This window comes from Melozone crissalis, unplaced genomic scaffold (assembly GCF_028551555.1).
Source record: "Melozone crissalis strain CALT ecotype California unplaced genomic scaffold, PUWL_Pcris_2 ptg000016l_1, whole genome shotgun sequence".
NCBI lineage: Eukaryota > Metazoa > Chordata > Aves > Passeriformes > Passerellidae > Melozone > Melozone crissalis.
In genome coordinates, this window is record NW_026535794.1 from 18684991 (window position 1) to 18704878 (window position 19888).

The window sequence follows — 19888 nt, forward strand, 5'->3', positions numbered from 1 at the left end:
TATCAAGCCTGAGAGCTTAATGCTTGGCTTTGTCCCACCCCTAGGAATGATGTGGTTAAAATTCCATGCATTTGTCTGTACAAGAGGACCATCAAATCATAGCTTTCACTGTCGAATGTTGACATTCAGCTCAGATGACATAATTATTACAGCAGATGACAAGCTTTGTTATAACTAATAAAACACTGGGTGTCCCACCATCAGGAATCAAAGAGAGTTAAATGAATGAGTCTTCAGGGCTAAGATAAATAAAGCAACTCAACTGAATGAGCTATTTTCTGAATTCTTATTTTATGAAATACGAATGTTTTGACTCCTAGGACATAAAAGCACCGTGCTGGGAATAAAATAGATGTTGCTATTTATATATGTCTGCGTGTGGATAGATGGATAGATGGATAGATAGACAGACAGATAGATAGATAGATAGATAGATAGATAGATAGATAGATAGAATGTACTGGAAACAGTGAAAACCATTAAAAAGATGAGCTATTACAACAAATACTAACAGATCTAATATGACTCACCTTTCTTGGGGTTTAGCATTAATGAAGATTATTGCCCGACGGTCAGTGAGCTCTTGCTTGCTTAGTTCTTCCAAAGACAAAAATTTCCCTCCATGTTTTACCTACAAGAAAATTAGCATAAAATACAAGGTTTTCTGCTAAGTTAAAGATGCAGAGAGGAAAATCTATTTAAAAGATACCTAAACAGTATTTTAAAATTCCTAATCCTAAGCCAAAGACTGTGTTAGAATTTATAAAGCTATTCAAAATATCTGAAATTATTTTCTCCTCAATTTGAATTTTCTTAATCATTTTTTCTTAGAAAAGATCGTAGTTATTGGTTTGAAGCATTCCAAACTGTTCCAGAATAAGGAAATGTTCCTGCCTCTGAAGGCTTCACAACATAGGATGGAGTTTTCAAAAGCAACCAAGTGCTTTAGGAGCAGATATTTCACTGATTGTCAGTAAGACTGGTATTTCTAATTTTTCTGGGTATTTGGAAAAGTCCTTCTCAGATTTATATTGAGCACAGCACTAATAAGTGATAGTGGAGTAATACTTTATACACAAACACTTCTTTTGTGAGAGAAAGGGTCATGACCGAGGTGAGAATATGAACTCTTTGCTTCCTTATGTAAAAATTAACAAACAAAACGTCCATAGGTCATACAATGTCAAGTTAGCATTAAGTATAGTGCACGGAGAGAGACCAGAAGAACTAAAGTTTGAGAAAGGATCAGGAAGGATCTGAACAGCTCAGATAGGATTGGGAAGATCATAACTAGGGAATACCATGAAGATGATTTCATCCATTAAGAAAGATAATCAAAAGAGATCTGTGTAACAGCCGTGAAACAAGAAAACGAAGTATTTTCTGTAGCCAGAATTTGGCTTTGCTACAATACTCTTTCTAAATTAAGAGGAAACTGTAACTCTTTCTAAATAGAGTAATTTGTTTAGAATAGCTTACCTGACCACAATCATAGAATCCATTAGTAATGATATTACTTGGTGATAAATATCCCATCCGGCTGTACTTTTGGGAAAGATTATTATCAAGTAGCGTTTCCAGAGCAGCTTCACTGAACTTATTTTTACGCTTTGAAGACAGATTAATTTCTTCTAGGATGTCTAAAGCACTGATAAATTAAATACAAAGGCTAATTAATCATGAAATACTCATTAAATGTTATACAGCTCAGAGTTAGTTTTCAACATTACCAAGGCCAAGATAGATTCACTTCCAAGAGCTGGTCCTGTGTCCTCTGGGCCAACAAGGAGTGGCTGTGCTGCTCAGAATTCCTTCTCTAGGGAAGGAAAACAGTGCTCAAAAGCAAAAGCAGTGCTCAAAAGCAAATCCTTTAGGTAGTTAATGCTACCTAAAGAAATGCAGACAGGATGCCACAACCTTTTAAATAGAAGGATGTTATAGAGCACTACAGAGAGCTTGGGAGAAAAAACATGTAAAAGGAGTAATAATCAGAGCTGACCATATGATACAGTCCAGGCAACCTCTCTCCCTCCCTCTCTCTTTTCAGCTGCAAGGCAATTTGCAGATTCAGTTGTGCATTATGCAATGTGTGAATCCTTCTGTTCTAGCACTGTTACAGTGTTTGGGGGAGCACAGCTGGCAGATATTTGCTAAACATGAACAAGCATGGAAACACAAGGACACAAGAAGTTGTATCAACACCACCAGAATGGCAGGATTTTTGCAGTATAGACATAGAAACAAATAGTAACACGGGGACATGAGAGGACAGGAATTAATTTCCTGAGCTTTTTCTGGTGCTGAGGTCCACAAACTGACAACTTTTTGACCTGAAAAACTTATGGAAACATCACCAAAAAAATAAAGGAAACTGAATCAGGAATACATTGCATTCTGCAGTTCTAAGACTGTTCAGGAATGAAAAAAAAAAACCTAGGAAAAAAGGATTATATATTCTTGTGTGTGTAAAAGCACATATTCAAATATCTGTGTGTGACTACACACACATGCAGATATTCTTCATGTCCCAAGGAATCAGTTTTATATATACAGTATATATATATATATATTTCTGTGAACTAGATGTCCTCAGTCTACAATGTAGACTTCTGAAGGGATGAATTTGGATGAATTCCAGAGAACAAGTTTTTCAGGCAAGGCAAATGACATCTTTTTCTTACAGAAGAGAGAAGGGGGAGAAGATAGTGAAAGAGAAGTTCAAGCTGTGTATCTACAGCATCTCGCAGATAATCAGCAAATAACACAGGGAACAATTTTAAAGGGGAAAATGAACAAAGGCAGGCAGGTAAAATGTGTACAGCAGGATCTAAATCAAAGGACATTACAGGCACAATTACCCTTATATGGAACAAAGATAAGCCAAAACAAAAGACAAATAAAACGGCTACACCAAAAATTCCATGAAGAGTTGAAAAGCAAAAAAAAACCAAAAAAACAAACAAACAAAAAAAAACCCCAGGAATCAAACAGAAATAGAAACACTGACACTTTCAACAAAATAGAAAAAGTAAGGGACTAACCTGAAAGATGAGACACAACTATTCAGGGACTGAAGCAAAAATGAATGTTTCACATGCTCCAAGTAAGAGAGGAAAATGTACATCTATTACTCAATGTGGGAAAAAAACTCATAACAGATGGCACAGAAAGACTGAAGAGTCTGATACCTTTTTTGCTTCAGTTTTCATAGAAAGGTTTCAAGCAGATGCCCGGCAGTAATATTAACAAGGAGGTAGAAACAATAGTCTTAAAATGTTGAGGATAAGTTTGAGGAGACAGGGTTAGCAGTCCCTGAGGACACTTACCTCATACAATTTATTAATTTGCAAAAGCAACATTGGAACTATTTACACTTGTATAGGAAAATTCTAGGCTAGATGGCTGGAGAGTGGAGAAGGGCAAAGATACTATCTAGTTTTGCAAAAAACGATGAACAAGGAAATTATAATAGAGATCATGCAGCCAAATTTCAGTGTCTGAAGAACACCATAACAAATTATTAAACCATCAGCAGGCAAGCAACAAGAGACGAGAAATAGCCATTACACATTTGTCAAGAATCAACCATGAAAAGTCGATCTGATCCTTGCTGCAATAGGGTAATTGACTCAACATCTAGGCAGAAGAAGTAGTTGTGAGATATGAGCTGAATTGGAGATACATTTTGACTTTTATAAGTCTTTTCACTTATTCCTACTTGGATACTCATGAGCAGGTCAGGGAAATATGATCGACATGAAAATAACATGAAGTAGTGCTTGACTAGCTGAAAAACTATGCTTAATGTATTATTATCAATAATATGCTGTCAAACTTGAAGGACACTTAAATTGGAGTCCTGCTTGGATACTGTCAAAAAAAAAAAAAAAAGGATTAAATAAGAACAGTGCCATATGCAGGACAGAGAAAATAATTATTGAACTTTATTTGATGGTGGCATGACCTCACCTGAAGTACCTCATCCAGGCTGGGAGATGGTACTTCAAAATGGCATAAAAAATTAGAGAAACTCAGAGATGTGTGATGAAATGATACAAACAAAACTTGTCTAACATTTTTACTTTGTCATGAAAGAGAAACAAGGGGGTTTGAGAATGAGAAAATTCAGTGAGTTAAACTCAAATTGCTATTAAAAGTGGTTATTCAATCTCACTGAAAGCACGACAACATGATTTGTTTAAAGGGATATTTAGAACTGAGAAACCCCTTTTAAGTGTAAGATATTCTAGCACTGGAACAGGTTACCTCAGAATGTTGTCAAACTCCAGCAGGATCCGTATTTACCCAAATTTACCCAAGCCAAAATATGGCAGTGTACCTTATTCAGTCTTACACTAGGATAGATGGATAATATCACCTTTGAGGGCCCCTCCTGATCTGAATTTCTGAGAGTCTCTGAAATTCCCTCATAGATGGATTTAAAGTATCTGTGCAGTCACCAGAGAAGTGCCCAGCAGAGGGAGCAGGGCAATTACAAATATTTTAATTTAACAGTAACTAAGAGTCGCCTTGACTGAGGAGTCCCGAGTCATAATTCTTATAACCTAAACCAGCCTTTCTAATTCAGATATTAATATATGGACCTGGGAGTTCCTAAGAAAGAATAAAACAGAGCCACTTTTCCATGACACTTCAGCACACCTGCAGTTAACCAGAGCTTTTAAATCAAATCTAGCCTGTGTGTAGTAAGTACAATTTACTGTATATTAAACTTAGTCTGAAACCTTTATTTCACTTTCAAATGTATGGGGTACTGTAGTCCCTAATATTGACTGATATAAGTTATCTTCAATATAAAGCCTATTTCAGTCACTGAAACAATAAATATTTTATAATTCTAGACAGTTCTATCAACAGGCTTATATTTTGTTAGAAGATCTTGTTCCTTAAAATCAATACCATTTAATCTGTCACATCTGTGGTGCAAAAGTAGTTTCAGCTTATCAGAAAGCTTTGTTATTCAGCTATAAATATGCAAAGATTCACTTAAATTGAGTTCTCTCATCAAAAATTTTCTTTTGACTTTTGATATTATTTCTACTCACCCTAGCCTGCACAGTTCAAAAGCAGTTACTTCATCACTTCCACAGACCATAACAGCCCAACAGGCATTTCTTCTGACTTCTTCATAATTGGAATGCAGCAATTCAACGAGTGGTCCCAGCCCGCCGACATTTCTTAACTATTAAAAAGGTGAAAACATTGCCACTTACATATTTCATCTATTCCAGCAAGAACAGCTTGTGAAATTCACCTCCCAAAACATTCAAGCTTTGTAGAAAAGCCACACTGAAAAAAAGGTAATTTATGGGGATTCTGTGCTTCTGTGAAGTCTGCATAGGCTGGAGCTTTAAAGTAGTACAAGGCCGTCATCCCTTCTGGCTCTGCCCTGCTCTTCAGTTATTAGGCTGCAGTGCGGAACCCAAAGAGACTATGCAACCCAAGACTGCCACAGAGACTTACACAGCTTTTTCTGTGCTCTGGTGCCTCCTAGCAACTAATTTCCATCACAATACATTTGAATTTGTATTGTATGTATGACAATCTTATTAACATCCTATTCTCTTGTGTGCTACAGTATCTTTCCTATACATGCTGGAGGAAATATTTCTCATTTGGGTTTTTGAAGAGAAAGACATTTTAAGGACACTGAAAGAGGTAGATTAATTATCTATGCCCCTTATTCACGTCCTAATTAATAGCCTTGACCCATGAGAAAACCCTAGCTTATGATTTATGAATGCACATAGCATCATTCTTATTTATGAGAAGAAAATACTATGACCAATTCATAAACAGAAAAGAGTTCAACTTGCTAGATGTCACTGATCAAAGGATTAATTATATTTTGAGTTTTGTCTGAAATACATTTACTCCATGCACATCCAGTATCTCATTAATCAAGGTCAGACATTGCCGTTCAGGCCTTGAAAATGGGCAACAGAACACTGAGGGAGAGTAAAGAGGACTGAACTTCCCATCTTCAAAGTTGAGCCGACAGTTGCAGCTGAAGGAAACCTTGATGTTTAATGCTCCTAAATATACAGATCAAGATATAGCCCTAGTTAAAGTTCATTGAAGCCACTGAAAAGCTGCAAAGCATTAATTTGGTGCAAGCAAACACAGTCATGAAAATTCAAGTTAAAGAAAACCCTTTCCAAAATCTCCTAAAAAACTGAGCTATATTTAGCAGAACAAGTATCACAAAAATAAGTAACTACATAGAAAACTCAGGAATTCTAGGTCAGACACAACAGATTCTTGGTCAATGAAACTCCCACCTCAGATCTAGAAACATCATCAATAAACACAACCTCAGTTTTACCTCAGCTCGTGCACCAGCATCACAAGCAAAGGCAGCCACAGCAAAGGCCGCTTTGCTCTGCACTTGGCTGTTGGTTGAGCGCAGTGGCCCCACAAGGGCACTCATGATGCCCTGGCTCTGGATACTGGCACGGATGGGCTCTTGCAGGGCCAGATTGGTGAGCACTGCAATGGCATTGGAAATGGCTCCATCCCTCTGGGCATTCAAGGTTTTAATTAATGGTGCAATTCCTTCAGCCTTAGCTACGACACTAGCAAAATGAAAAACGGGAAAAAATATTTGTTATTTTAGGACCATTTTTTCTTGTCAGTATGCTGTTTTTATCAACTAAACTAGTATTACAATTCAAGGCTTACATATATACATATGTAGGCATCTGTACATGTAAATGTGTGTTTGTGTGATTTCTTATGACTCACGGTGAGAAGTTCAAGAGGCAGAACCACAGACAGAACAAGTCACAAACTTTTGGATTGTAACTTACAAGGACATGGATTTTTTCTGAGGTATTGAACAAGTCAATTAAATCCTGCATCTTTTCAAAGGTGCAGAATTTCTGTATCTTTAGTTCCAGGCAAATGCTTCTTGCTACAGCCTCTTACCACCTCTCCCCACAATCATTCTAGCACTACAAATGAGGATTATAGCGAACAGAGTATCCACATCATCTAATCAACAGCAGATCCAGTTTGCATATTCCCTCTGTTACCAGATGATATTGCAGCCATTGAGCGGCTGAAGGGTGTGCCCCTCAGCAATGCTGAAACAAATGTTCCTCTGGACAAGTCCCAAGATAGATGTGCAAAATAATCTATTATTTCAATATATGTTAATATTATTTCAAATAATATTGGGGAAGATGGTTGGGATTTTTTTCTAAGAAGAACCTCATAGATTTAGGTTAGAGAACAGTCAAGGGAAAAAAATAGTTGAAGAAGCATTATTAATGAAATAGCAAATTTGAGCAGGAGACAGCAGAAGGTGTAAGGTGCTGTAGAGGATATATATTTTTACTTAAGGTTAATCTGTTTGTTAAACAAAAGTTGGCAATATTGTTAGCAATGTGAATGCACAGATGGCAAGTTGAATTTTCCCTGCAACTGCTTTTTATACCCTCTAGATGTTGTCTACATCAAAATCATAAAAAATCTTCAAAAAAAGTTTACACTTTTTATAAGTTCTGCTGAATTTCTGTGAACACAGTAATAAAAGACATCTCTATGTGAAAATCCTTTAATGTAACAGTACCTTACCAAAATTTGATTAGTATTTGGATAACTTTCACCGTCACAAAATAAACCAAGATTAGAAGTATCACATATAAAAGAAACCAATATACTACCAAAGACTGTTGGCATTGATAACAAACAAAAAAAACCACGAGGAAAGCTGACAGTCACACTTTTATGCAAACAGGACAGAAAGTAGAATACATGCCAAGCTGTGCCACTAATTATAATTACTAAAATGTAGTACATGGGCAACATAATGTAGGTCTTACTGTGAACTCATCTTAGTGCAAGTATCTCCACATGGTCAGAGAGGGGGAGACAGATGCTCCTGAGCATACCTGGGATGAACGAGCAGAGCCTAATGGGGTTTGTTACTCTCATCTCTGCCTCAGGTGCAAGGCAGTGGCAGCTCACAAGCAGTGCTGGAGCATGGATCTAACAATATCTGGCAGGCAGACAACAGTTAACTTGTTTAGAAAACCAGGGAAAAGCAGCAATCCAGGGACTGAAGGTGCAGCATTAAGATACAGGGTCAGTTTGGTGTTTTCTAATTAACCCTCCTGGAACACCAGTAACTTTAATTCAAGCACTTTGGTCTCTATTCAGAAGTAATTCCCATGTTTTCAGATGTTCCACACTGCACCCCTCTATCTTCCTTCAAGTAGCTGGATTTCCCTTTGTGTCCTCTTTCCCCTTTCCTACTTGACCAGAACAAGAAGAGCTGAAAATGTTTCATTTGTTGGGTGGCTTTTTTTCCCTGTAGTTGTTTTGGGTTTTTTACTTAGGTAAGGCCACTATACTTATTTAGTTAATACTATCTTATCTTGCCCATGAAAATGTTATCCAAATTTTCAGCTTCAGGACTGTTGTAGCTCTATCCAGGCTGCTGTATGTGAAGAAATTCTGGGCATGCTGATTGCACATGTAAGAGTGAGCTGTACACCACATGTATCACAGGCTTGCTGGAAAACATCCCATTAACAGCACGTGTAACAATGGCATGAGGTACCTGCTGGCACAGTTTGGGTGAGACGCACCATACACACAGAGCTGCACAAGTGAGCTGGGTGTCCATGAGCTATCAGATTTACTGCATCATGCAATGCATACACACAACTTTACCCAGGAAGGAAAAAAAAAAAAACAAACCAAAATCAAGCTGTTTCTTCTTTACAATGGATACACAGAAATTCCAGGATTTATGGGGCAGATTCACTAGTCATAAAATGGAGCACTGCATCTCACAGGTGTAGTATATCCAATATTTCTGCAGTAAGTACAGGACTTGCTATTCCTACAGTACACCCAAGAGTACACATATTCTCCCACAGGATCTCCTAGTAAACACACAGTCCCTAACAGACTGGCTACAGAATGATACACAGCACTGAATGACATAGCTCACATCATAAGCAGATTTATTATAATTTCCATGAAACCAGCAAGTACACAGGCACTTAACAAAAGAGCAAGGTGACGGCTCCTCATGAGCTCACAGCTGACCTCAGCAAGGTACAGAGCGCAGCCAATTTTCTCAAGTGCCACTCAACTTCAAAAAGGTTGAGAACCACTGATTTAGAAGATCATACATATTTATTTCTATCCTACATTCTGCTTCTGTGCAGACTCGTTTTGAATCCCAGTTTCATGCACACAGTTTAGTCAAGTAGCACATCTGAGCACAAGGCAAAAAGAATTTGTTTGGAGAGACAATGGCTGGTAACAAGAGTTGAAGGTAACTAATACCTTTGAGAATAAGTTTTTAAGAGGGCATGAACATCTGAGGCCAGTGCTGTGTCCTGCTAACAGAGATGCACATAGGAGGAGGAATGGGGAATCTGTAGTTCAACTCACTCCTACTCCACAGGCCTCTGGAGAACACAGAAATAGCACTGTCACCCTGGCCCACAGAACCTGACCTCAGAAGGGAGCTGAGAGAATGAACATGGCTAAGTTTAAGGTGCTGAAATACCACAACACTTAAGTATGGAGGTCCTTGTTCCCCTTTTATCTTGGGCAGAGACATGCACTGTGTAATTTTTTTATTATGAGCCAACAAAAGTCAGAGAATGTTTCTAGCAGCTCTGTCTTCAGTTACTGCAGATCAGCACTAGACTCTCCCTGCCTCCAGAGCACTCTCCTTCAGACACATCCTACTGAGACTGTGCAATTTATCAGTGCTTCCACTACAGAACTATACCTTCAAGGAAGAAGTGAGCCTTGGTTTAGCTGAAAAGAAGATTATACTTTTTGATGTGGAAAAGGAGTAAATTAAATAAATTCACAAGTTTTTTCCTCCATGTTTTGTATACATTCAAAGAACATACTTTCCTAAACAAGAAGAAAAGACGTTAGGAAAAAGGAAAGAAGATAACAACAAGAGAAGAACAAAAAAAAAAGGATGGTGCATCTGCCACATCATCTTTTTTTTCCTCAAAAGTGAAAGCTGCCTATTTGAACTACAAACAGGAAGAAAAATACAGGACAGGTGTAGGAATTTCAGAGTTTAATTAAAGTTAAAATAAATTAAATGCTATTAATTATAAGCACATATTATGATCCTTAGAATGCCTAACCTAACAGGGTTAGGCATTTACCTTAATCAAAGTATACACAGTTCAGGTACCCAAAGGAGCCTAAGCATGCTCTTTAGTGAAACAGTAAAATTCTGATTACAACTGGATTCAAATTACTGTATTCAAGAATAGCTAAAATATTTTTCAGCTGTCATTTGGAACACAAATATTAAAAGGTTATATAATAAATATTTAATTTATTCATTTTAAATATGCACTGCAATGTTAAGACATTTTCTTGAAAATTCTCTAAAAGACAGCACAAGACTCAAAGAATAAATGCTGAAAGACTGAGGATAAACAAACATTTTCTGTACTGATTTTACTGCGAAAATAAATTAAAAGTTGACAACAAAATCATTACCAAAAACTTCACAATACAAACTTTTTTTAACAGACATTTTAGAGATGTGTATGAATGTCACTGAAGTGAGTATTTTGTTGCTTTAGTTGTCTGGGGTGTGATATGAAAGCTCAGATATTGGAGTGTGTTGTGAAAACAATTAGCACTAAAAATTTGATGAAAATCCTGTGGGTTTTTATACTTCATTTTACTTTTAGTACTATAAGCACTCTGCAGCAAGAAACACCTCTTTGTTGGTATCACAGGACCATAAAAGCTCTGGTCAGTGACCAAACCTTCTAGCCATGGCAAGAAAAAGAACAGATTATTTACTTAGAGCATCAGGAATGGTCCAGCTAGCTTTTTTTCCTGAAAAGAAAGTCTAGCCTAAGGGAGAAAGCAACTAAGAGTGCTCAAAGAGCTGCCAGAAAACACTGAGATTGCCCCTGAAACCCCCAAGCTAAACAACCTCTGGGGGAGGGGACAGAGAGGAGAAGAGCTGTACAGCTTGACACCACTGTTTACTCAGGACTGTACTAAATTTACACTAGTGAGACTGACACTTCATAAAAATGGTAAAGTATGTTTGGTTTTGTTTCTTCTACCATGACTGAACATAACCTGGTTTGTAATCAATTATATTTTTATTCACTTCTGTTTACTCCCCCACTCCTGACTGAGGATTTAACACAATTTCTGCTCAGAAAAAATTCAAATTTTTCCTCCTCACTGGACTTCATTTTTTTCAAATGTGTTTGCAACTGCATGTTTAATTTCTGTGCAAAATTACTGTGATTGTGTGTGAGGTGCTTAGCTAGCCATTTATGCCTGTGCATAGCTCATTTTCATACATAATTGCATGTAAATTATGCATAAGAATTATGCATCTAATTACACACATTTTTTAAAATCAACTCTATCTGTGTTAAATCGTATGACTTCTTTTTCACACAAGACATTTTTGATCCAGCTCTCTAATGTAATTTCTGTCTGAGAAAGAATATCATAACCAGAAGTTTGAAAACGCATCAAGAAATAGCTTCCTTTTTTATTCCTGAAATGTATTCATATTCTTCATTAGCCTTGTTATGTCATCAGAATAATCACATCCAATAAATGTCTTCTGCACTTATCAAAAATTTCACTTTGTGATTTAATTATTTTCAAAAGCAATTGACTGTTGTAAATAGTCACTCGTATTTTATTTAAAGACTGATATTACTTCCGTTTTCTTCACTAGACAAGGGAGATTAATGTCAGAATGTTTATTCTGAGTAAGGGAATCTAGCACAAGAGACTCTGATCTACAATCTGGGGGCCCTTTGTGCTCCAATAAAAATATTGATGATATCAACAAACCATATTAGTTTTTCATTTCAGGAACTGAAGCCTCTTTTCCTATTTTCTAATGACAAGTATCTTGTTAAAACTATAACAAAACCAAAACTCAATAAACCTCATAGTCTGGATGCGATAAAAGCTTAAACTGTCTGGGTTAGTAGAGACTCTAATACCTGACTCTCATTTAGCAATTCACAGAGATCTAATGTCTACCATTGAACTCATCTGACAAAGTTACACAGATCTCAGTTCTAAAACTGTAGTATACCTAATTTAAAATATTACAGGAGCATTGGTAATGAACTATCTGTTCATGATGCCTGAGACTTCCAGCTATAACAATATTTGCAACCTTTGTAAAGAATTTCTGATAGTTCCACTATTATGTGAAAGGCTTAAAATGCAACAATAGAAACTCTTTTTGCTCCTGAAAGATCCCGTGGTTCTTCTTTGGAAGCACCAGCTGAGGAAGGACAAAAGAGCTGTGCCAAGTCAGTCTCTACACACAGTACTTTGGATTGTGAATTTGAGCTTTCACTTCTGGATAACTCTTTTCTGGACAACTGTGAACATATCTCAAACGGCAGCTCTCTGTTTTGCCTTGCTACAAGCTCAAGCTCTTACGATGATTTAGGGTGCAGAAATTTGTGCTTTTAGCTTTCTCTCTTTAAATTACATCTCTAAGAAAATACATATATATGACTATGTTATGATAAAATTCCTAAAGTTGCATGTCAAAATGTTAAAGTTACTTGTGAAACCCTATTTTTACCAGATGACAGTCCAAGTGGCCCACATGTTGTAGTCAGTGCACAGGTTAAATTCACAGCAGGGCAGAATTAAGTTTGCATGGTTAGTCATAACCCTGAAATTTCCTTACAGAAAAATTTCCTTACTTCAAATTAACAACTTCACACTATACTTAAGTGAAAATATACACTTAAATAATTTAATTTAGAAATCTACTACAAAGAAAATGTGTACGCAAAAGCACCAATACATTTGTCTGAAATATTTACTTTTATGTAGAATAACCCTTGCCACTTTTAATTCATAAAAAGCATAAATTATCTCAGTGCATATCACTGAATGACATTGCAAGGATACACACTCAAGAGTAACCATGGTATTTGTGCCACTACACAAAAGAAAGTTTTCTCTCCCAGGCTAAGGAGTCTCCATCCAGAAAGAAAAAGTTTTCACCTGATCCCACAGAAATCCATCACAGGAAGTTACAGGTGACAACAAACATGCTCTAAGTGAAATTCCAGCTGTCCACAGTTAAGATAAACAGTGATCATGCTGCAAGGCTTTGAAAGTAGGGTTGTACAAACAGGCCAAAACATTCTGCAGTATCTACAAGGAGTAAAATTTCTATGCAATTATCATCATCCCAGATCAGAAGTGTTCTGTGTTCTGTCTGAAACTATTTTGGATCTACTTAGGTTTCCATGCACTTTAGGATGTGGTGACATGAGATCTGTGTTAGATAGAGATAAACGTTCTATATTGGTCTTTGTCTTGAATATAACCCCAAAGTTAAAAAACAACAACCAAAAAAAAAACAAAAACAAAAAAAAACAACCAAACAAACCATCCAGGAGAATGTATAACAATTTTTTTCTTTTTTTGGTGAAAGTCTACTGGGAAGAAAACAGTTATAGTGCCTGAGCCTAGAGAAGGACTTTCCCATGCAGCCACACCTCCCCAATCTAAAAGAAAAACACAACAGCTGGCTGTATGAAAGGTTTTGACTGCCAGCAGGGCACAGCCCCATGTCTGTGGGTTGTGTATCAGATATCTGATGTGATGTTAAAGTCCTAATGAGAGCCCATTTCTGAGTGACATCCCAGGCAAAGGATTTAGCTCTTCTGCCAAGGGAGAAACTTGTCATAAAACATTTTGCAGTTTCCAATGGAAGTCAAGATGGAACTTGCAGGGAAAAGCTTGTGAGCTCTTAGGTAGTGGGTCATGACTTTGTTGTCTTTGTTTTTTTGGTTTGTTTTTTTTAAATACAGTTCCTCCCATAATATGTATATAAAGTAAGAGAAAGGAAAAAGAAGAACCTGTTGGTGGCCTGCAATAACTGTATTTTACTGAGCGTAGACGTGGATGCTAACGTAAAAAAGTAACAGCACAACCCAAAAAATTAAAAAACATTCCTTTACCTTGCAGCACATTAGCTCGAAAATATAATTCTGCCACTAGGGGTCAGTATTAAAACATATTACTGCTACACAATACAGTCCGCATTCTATTGTTGATTTCCTCCTTCAGAAAAACGAACTTGTGTCATAAAGAACTAAAACCACAAAAAAGGACAAAACCTACAGTGGATCATCATCTTTTTATGTTATTAAATTTGTGTTCCTGTTCTCATAAATTAACACATATATTGATGCAAATGTATTATCTTAAATAATATCAACACTTTAATATTTATGTGAATTAGGTTCTATTTACAGTCTTGAAAGAGAAAAGCTATTAGTAAGTTTCCCATTTTCTAATAGAGAAGATTACTACCTAGAGATATTATTCCCTAATGGTATTAATCCCTACTTCCTAATAATAACAATATTTGGAATGTAAAAAAAAACGGATGTTCTTCATTTCAAATGTTTCATTTGAAATGTTCTTCATTTCAAAAATTTCAATTTTTTTCCTTGACAGCCATACTCGTCTTATAAACAATAAAAAAATCTATTGTGTACTGAAAATCTCAGCTGAAAAAGGTGAGACGCTCTCACTACACGTGAAACAGATTGAGGATGTATTTTGAGTCATTAGATCAGTGTATGAATTTCAGTTTGGAATAAAAGATACAACACCCACTAAAGTCAAGGGAACAACTCACTTTCTCCTCACTGGGCACTGTCCATAACCAATGAGTTCCCAACCTCTGGTCCTATCCCAAACTGTTCTCAAATCTTGACAATCTTGGTACATTTCAGAAATCATACATTCAGATGCTGCACCAATGCCTGGAACTGCCTATATGGACATAATCTTTGTGAATTCAAATAGGTTCTCTGATTCCTGTGAATTTAAGAATTAGAAAATTGAATAACATCAAGCTTGCTGACTTTGTAAACTTTGGGATGATACTTCACTATCTTGAATCCAGATATAAAACAGAATTTTGTCATCTGACATTTATTATAAATACCAGGAGAAATATTCTGCCATAAGTCTGTCATGTACCAAAACTTTCTGCAGTCCTTGGTACAGATGAAGAAAAACCATTCTTTTCCTTCTTCCCCCATACCAAATTCTAACTGAATGCTATAAATTTTGATGTTAAAATAAACAATTGAGAACAAATATTATTGAGGCTTAAAATTAGTTTTCACGTCCAGCACAAAGTTCTAAATTTCAGAGCGTATGTTTTCCTTTAGCGGCAAATCCATTAGGTGCCCAGAATTCAGACATTGTCAGATTTATGAAGGCAGCTATTAGAAATGGCATTTGTGCTACCACAATACTGAAGGAAAGATCTGGTCAAATTCACGTCTGACTAACTGGTATACACAAGAGCTGATTTCTACGTGCTAATTCTCATATCGTACTTATATTTAACATGATTATCTAATCCTAAATACATGAAAAGCGAAAATAATTGTTTATACTTCAAATGAGAAAAAATAGGCAGAGGCTGAGGTAAGCCATTTGTTCCAGGATTAGATGTGTGGCACAGAATCGCTTATTTTCCTGCCCAACAGATGACGCTGCTGTTTCTTTGTTCGTGTGCAATTGTTCCACTCGTGCATCACATCCGTTACTGGAGTGACTGCACCCACACTGCCCGGTGCCTGGACACAGCAAACCCACAGAGCTTCAGGATTCTTTAAATGGCATTCTGCTGCCCAAATAACTGTTTTCAGTAAAGCAAGTTATTGCTCTGGATTAAAAAAATGTGATAGAAAAGATGGATGCAAATACCCAGCTGAACATAATTCTCCTTTTTTCCAGAAGCAGGCCACAGAAACAAATTCTGACATATATATCAAGGATGACTTCAGAGCTATGCACACATAGTAACATAAGACATTAGAAGGAGCCCATGAGATTTTTAATTGCAATATACTTTGCAATTTTATTTTTACTGAGCCTAAGTATTAACAAGGATTTATCATCAATATTGATCAGCATTAAAACTCTGTCCTTGTGGTAAAATTCTTATAAAAGCATATTCTGAGGATGTCAGTCTGTAAACTAAGGAGGCATTTGACCACCATATTTCTTCCTATGTGCTATTGAAGTGGGACACAACATCAGCTCTGCAGCAAAAACTTAAATGCTGAAACATTTTAGAAGTTATTTGTATTAACTGCTGTGTTTTCTGGTAGAGATCCTATTGAAAATCCATGTTGTTCAGTAAACCTGAAAACCCAAACCACTTGTATGGGACTTGTGTCCTCTTCTGCTCTAGATTTTTTGTTAAAATACCCTGGGAAGCAGAGTATTTAATTAATTTATTTATTTTTGCCGAATTGTGGTTGCTTGAGGACTTGTGTCAAATGACAAGCTGGTGTCTGTCCCGTTCATTGTGAACAGGTGTTCTAATTACCAAACCTCCACCGTATTTGACACCGTTATTAGCTGTCTCAGTGGAGGAACAAAGGATTGATTGGGTAGGGGTATAGAACCAGCCTTTCATTGCTGTGGGGAAGCACCTAAAGGTCAAGGTTAATATACATTAGTGGGGGGTAGTATTGCCCATTGCCTATGCTGTTCTTGTGCTATTAATCAATGAAAGACTTTATCATTATGAGCTACCTATGGTAGGAGTTTTAATTACACGATTGCTTTAAATTGCATTTTTTCTGTATTATATGAAAAGCTGGCAGCACCTTTTGATACGCCTAATAAGAACAACAAATCTCCAGCAAAAATAGAAACATCTTGTATTCATTTTATATCCTCAAACATATACTGTACCAAATAAAAGGGCATCCTTCAATCAACATAATATAGAAAAATGCTTATGAAATGAAATACAGCAGAATGCATGCATATGAGTTCAACAAGGTTGAATATTTGACTGGCCAGTGAAAAGCACTTACAGCAAATAGTCTTCCCCATCACTGGACCCATTTTGTTCTTGCTACATAAAGTCCACCTGCTGCTACCACCTTTCTGATGTTATATTCTTGAAGAGTTTATAACAAGAATCTAATATATAACTGATAAAAGGGCACTAGTCTCATCACTTTCATTTGAGATCAGAATATTGTCAACATAATCACACAGCGAAGTCACATTATTATAAAAGTGCATCAGCATCTTCATTATTTATACACTTATTTTCAGTGGTCCAGAGGACATACAAATGAAACATTCTAGTATGAAATATGATTATGGTAACTCAATATGGAATGAATTTTCTCCAAACTATTTTTTTTTTCCTATTATGTGAATGTAAAATAAATATGGGCCTGATAGTCAGTCAGTGAGCTGGAACTATACCAATTTGTATCAGCTAAGGGTTCAACACTATATATTCATTTATAGATCCTAGTCACACTCAGACCCTTCTGTGACTTATTAATGGTTTTGATTTAGAAATGAAGCTTTGAAGTAATTATATAGTCACATGGAATTCATCCAATATACATATTTAATGTAAATTATTGCTTCCTGATTTTCACAGAAGACCTCTGATTAGATTATCTGGTGCTTCCATATTGTACTTGAAGCTGGATTGCGAGAAGAGAGAAGTATATGTAAGCCACCTTTACAATTTCCTGACTCTGCCCAGCAAGAAAAAAATACGGACTTCATTATAATGCAGAGGAACAGAGACAGCTATTTCCCTGCCTGAGGTCTCAGAGAATTGTTCCAGCAGTTGAGCTAAACAATGTCCTGACTATCTCCTTAGCAAAAGAAATGGAATGAGTTGGCATAAGCTGCTATACCAACTCAAAACTCTCCAGAGATCCCCTTTTCACAATGTGAAACCTCAAAGGGCTGCACTACGAAAACCAGCTGTAGCAGAGCTGAAAGTTTGACCTCTGGACTCCAGCACTGTGCTCGTTTAATGTGTGTGTGACTCCCACTGACACCAACTGAAGAGTCCAGCACATGAGGAGAGCAGAATATCAGACAAAAAAAATGTACTATGTGAATCTGAGAGCAGAGTATTATTCTCTTGTGTCAAATTATTGCTCCATCTGGTAACATTAAGTGAATACAAGTGACTATTAGAGCTGAATCAATAAAATGAAACAATTTGTTTTGTGAGTTACTTTACTTTTTCACTTCAAAGAATGCCTGTGACTCCATGATAACTTCTTTAAGTATATTCCAAGAAACTTTGAAGGACTTTTTTTTGTTTGTTTGTAAATTACATATGATTGCTCATATACATCACACTGCTGTGTTACTCTTCTCTGAACAGGACTTCTAGTAGAGTTGGGATAAAAGAATGCTGCATAGCTGGCAGTAGAATTTAGTTTATATAATTGTTTTGGAATGTATAGTGAGCTAACCATTGTTACCTTTGTTAGTAAGTTTGGAATCTGAAGGTACACTTCTTTTCTTTCAGACAATACACTACAAGATTCTCTATGACTTGGGAAATAATTACAAGAAGGAAGAACAAAACAATGCCAATATTCAGGAGATCTATCTCCCTCAAAGAATGGATTTAGATCAGTCAAAATGTTGTATGAACCATCAAGCTTTAAAATATATCAATGATTTTGGATTTAAAAAAAGCCCTCCACATCAAATGCTTTAGACTATAAGGCATATTTTGCTCATATGTTCTCTTCAAAACATGATTTACAGCTCTGCCTTCATTACATCTGCTTCATACCTTTCCCTGATTATGCTAACTTTAGTAGAGACAGCAGAACTCTTGTAACACTGATGAGAACCTAGCTATTCCAGGTGACTCATAAGCACCAAAAAGTGCCTTACAGTCAAATTCAAACACATCTGCCTTGTAGCATAAGAACAAGATGAGGCATTCTTTAAAAATCAAAATATTAACACTTCAGATAAGTGTTTAAAATAATAATTTAATTATTGCAGACTTACCTTGCATTTCTAAGATTGGATGTTGTCAAATTAGTTAATGCTGTCACTACAGCTTCTTTTAGCTCTTCATTATCACTGCTTAGCAACTTTACTAGCTGAGGAATCCCTTTGAAAGAAATAATTATATATATGAACATTTAAATAAGCTATAGCAATCTGCAAAATTATAATATTCTCCTTATAAACAGAAAAAACACAAATTCATATTTCGTCCTTTCCCACCATACTTACCTTGGAGTCCAAGGACACATTTACTGTCTATATTCTCACACATGGCAGAAATGGCTTGGGAAGCAGCAACTTTAACATCATCATTGTTAGTTTCCAAAAGCCTTATGAGAAATGTCTCAACCTCTTCCCAATGTAAGATTTTTCGTATTTCAGCTTTAAATGAGAAATAACAACAGCATTAATCTGCATTTGTTTTCTAAATCAGTAAAGGACATTAATTTGATTTAATTTAGTTGTTGGAAATATTTTGGTAACAGAGGCACCAGCCACTAAGAAATATGCACAAAGGACCTGAGCCAAATCCCATCATAGAACATCCTGAGTTGGAAGGGATGCGCAAGGATCATCCAAAATCCAGCTCCTGGATTAGGCTTCACTGAACTCTGAACCAAGCCCAAATAATGACTATTAACCACAGTATAAACATACATAGGCCAACAGAATGCAAAGTTTGTTCCCTGCAAGACTTCAAAACCACAGAGTGCATACAGGCTTGATGGAAACAGCTTTTCCAACGCAGCAGATGATACTTATTCAGGATGGTGCAGAACTTCAGCTTATGCTAACAAAGCCCAAATGCATAAAACTGAAGAACATACTAGTAAATGTACAATTGAACTTGGTGAAATATCATTCAATGTATTAAAATAGCCAAAAATAGGGAAGGAGTATTACAAAGAAAATTTTCTGCCCACTTTGTAGAGAATTTGAATTTTATAGTTTAGCACAGTGCTCACTGCTGACCTACACTGCACTGACCAGCAGCAGCTGTAGAAGG

At 36.4% G+C, this 19888-nt stretch overlaps 1 protein-coding gene across 2 annotated transcripts in view; it reads right to left on the reverse strand.

The window, feature by feature from the left end:
• ARMC3 (armadillo repeat containing 3) overlaps positions 1-19888 on the reverse strand; it is a 61969-nt gene that overhangs the window by 12622 nt on the left and 29459 nt on the right. For both annotated transcript variants that reach the window (XM_054273594.1, XM_054273593.1), the window contains exons 10-15: positions 19111-19263; positions 18880-18985; positions 6347-6596; positions 5067-5203; positions 1480-1648; positions 531-631 (exon numbers count right to left, since the gene is read on the reverse strand). In XM_054273594.1, the coding sequence (XP_054129569.1) occupies positions 531-631; positions 1480-1648; positions 5067-5203; positions 6347-6596; positions 18880-18985; positions 19111-19263 (916 nt within the window). The remainder of the gene's footprint in view (positions 1-530; positions 632-1479; positions 1649-5066; positions 5204-6346; positions 6597-18879; positions 18986-19110; positions 19264-19888) is intronic.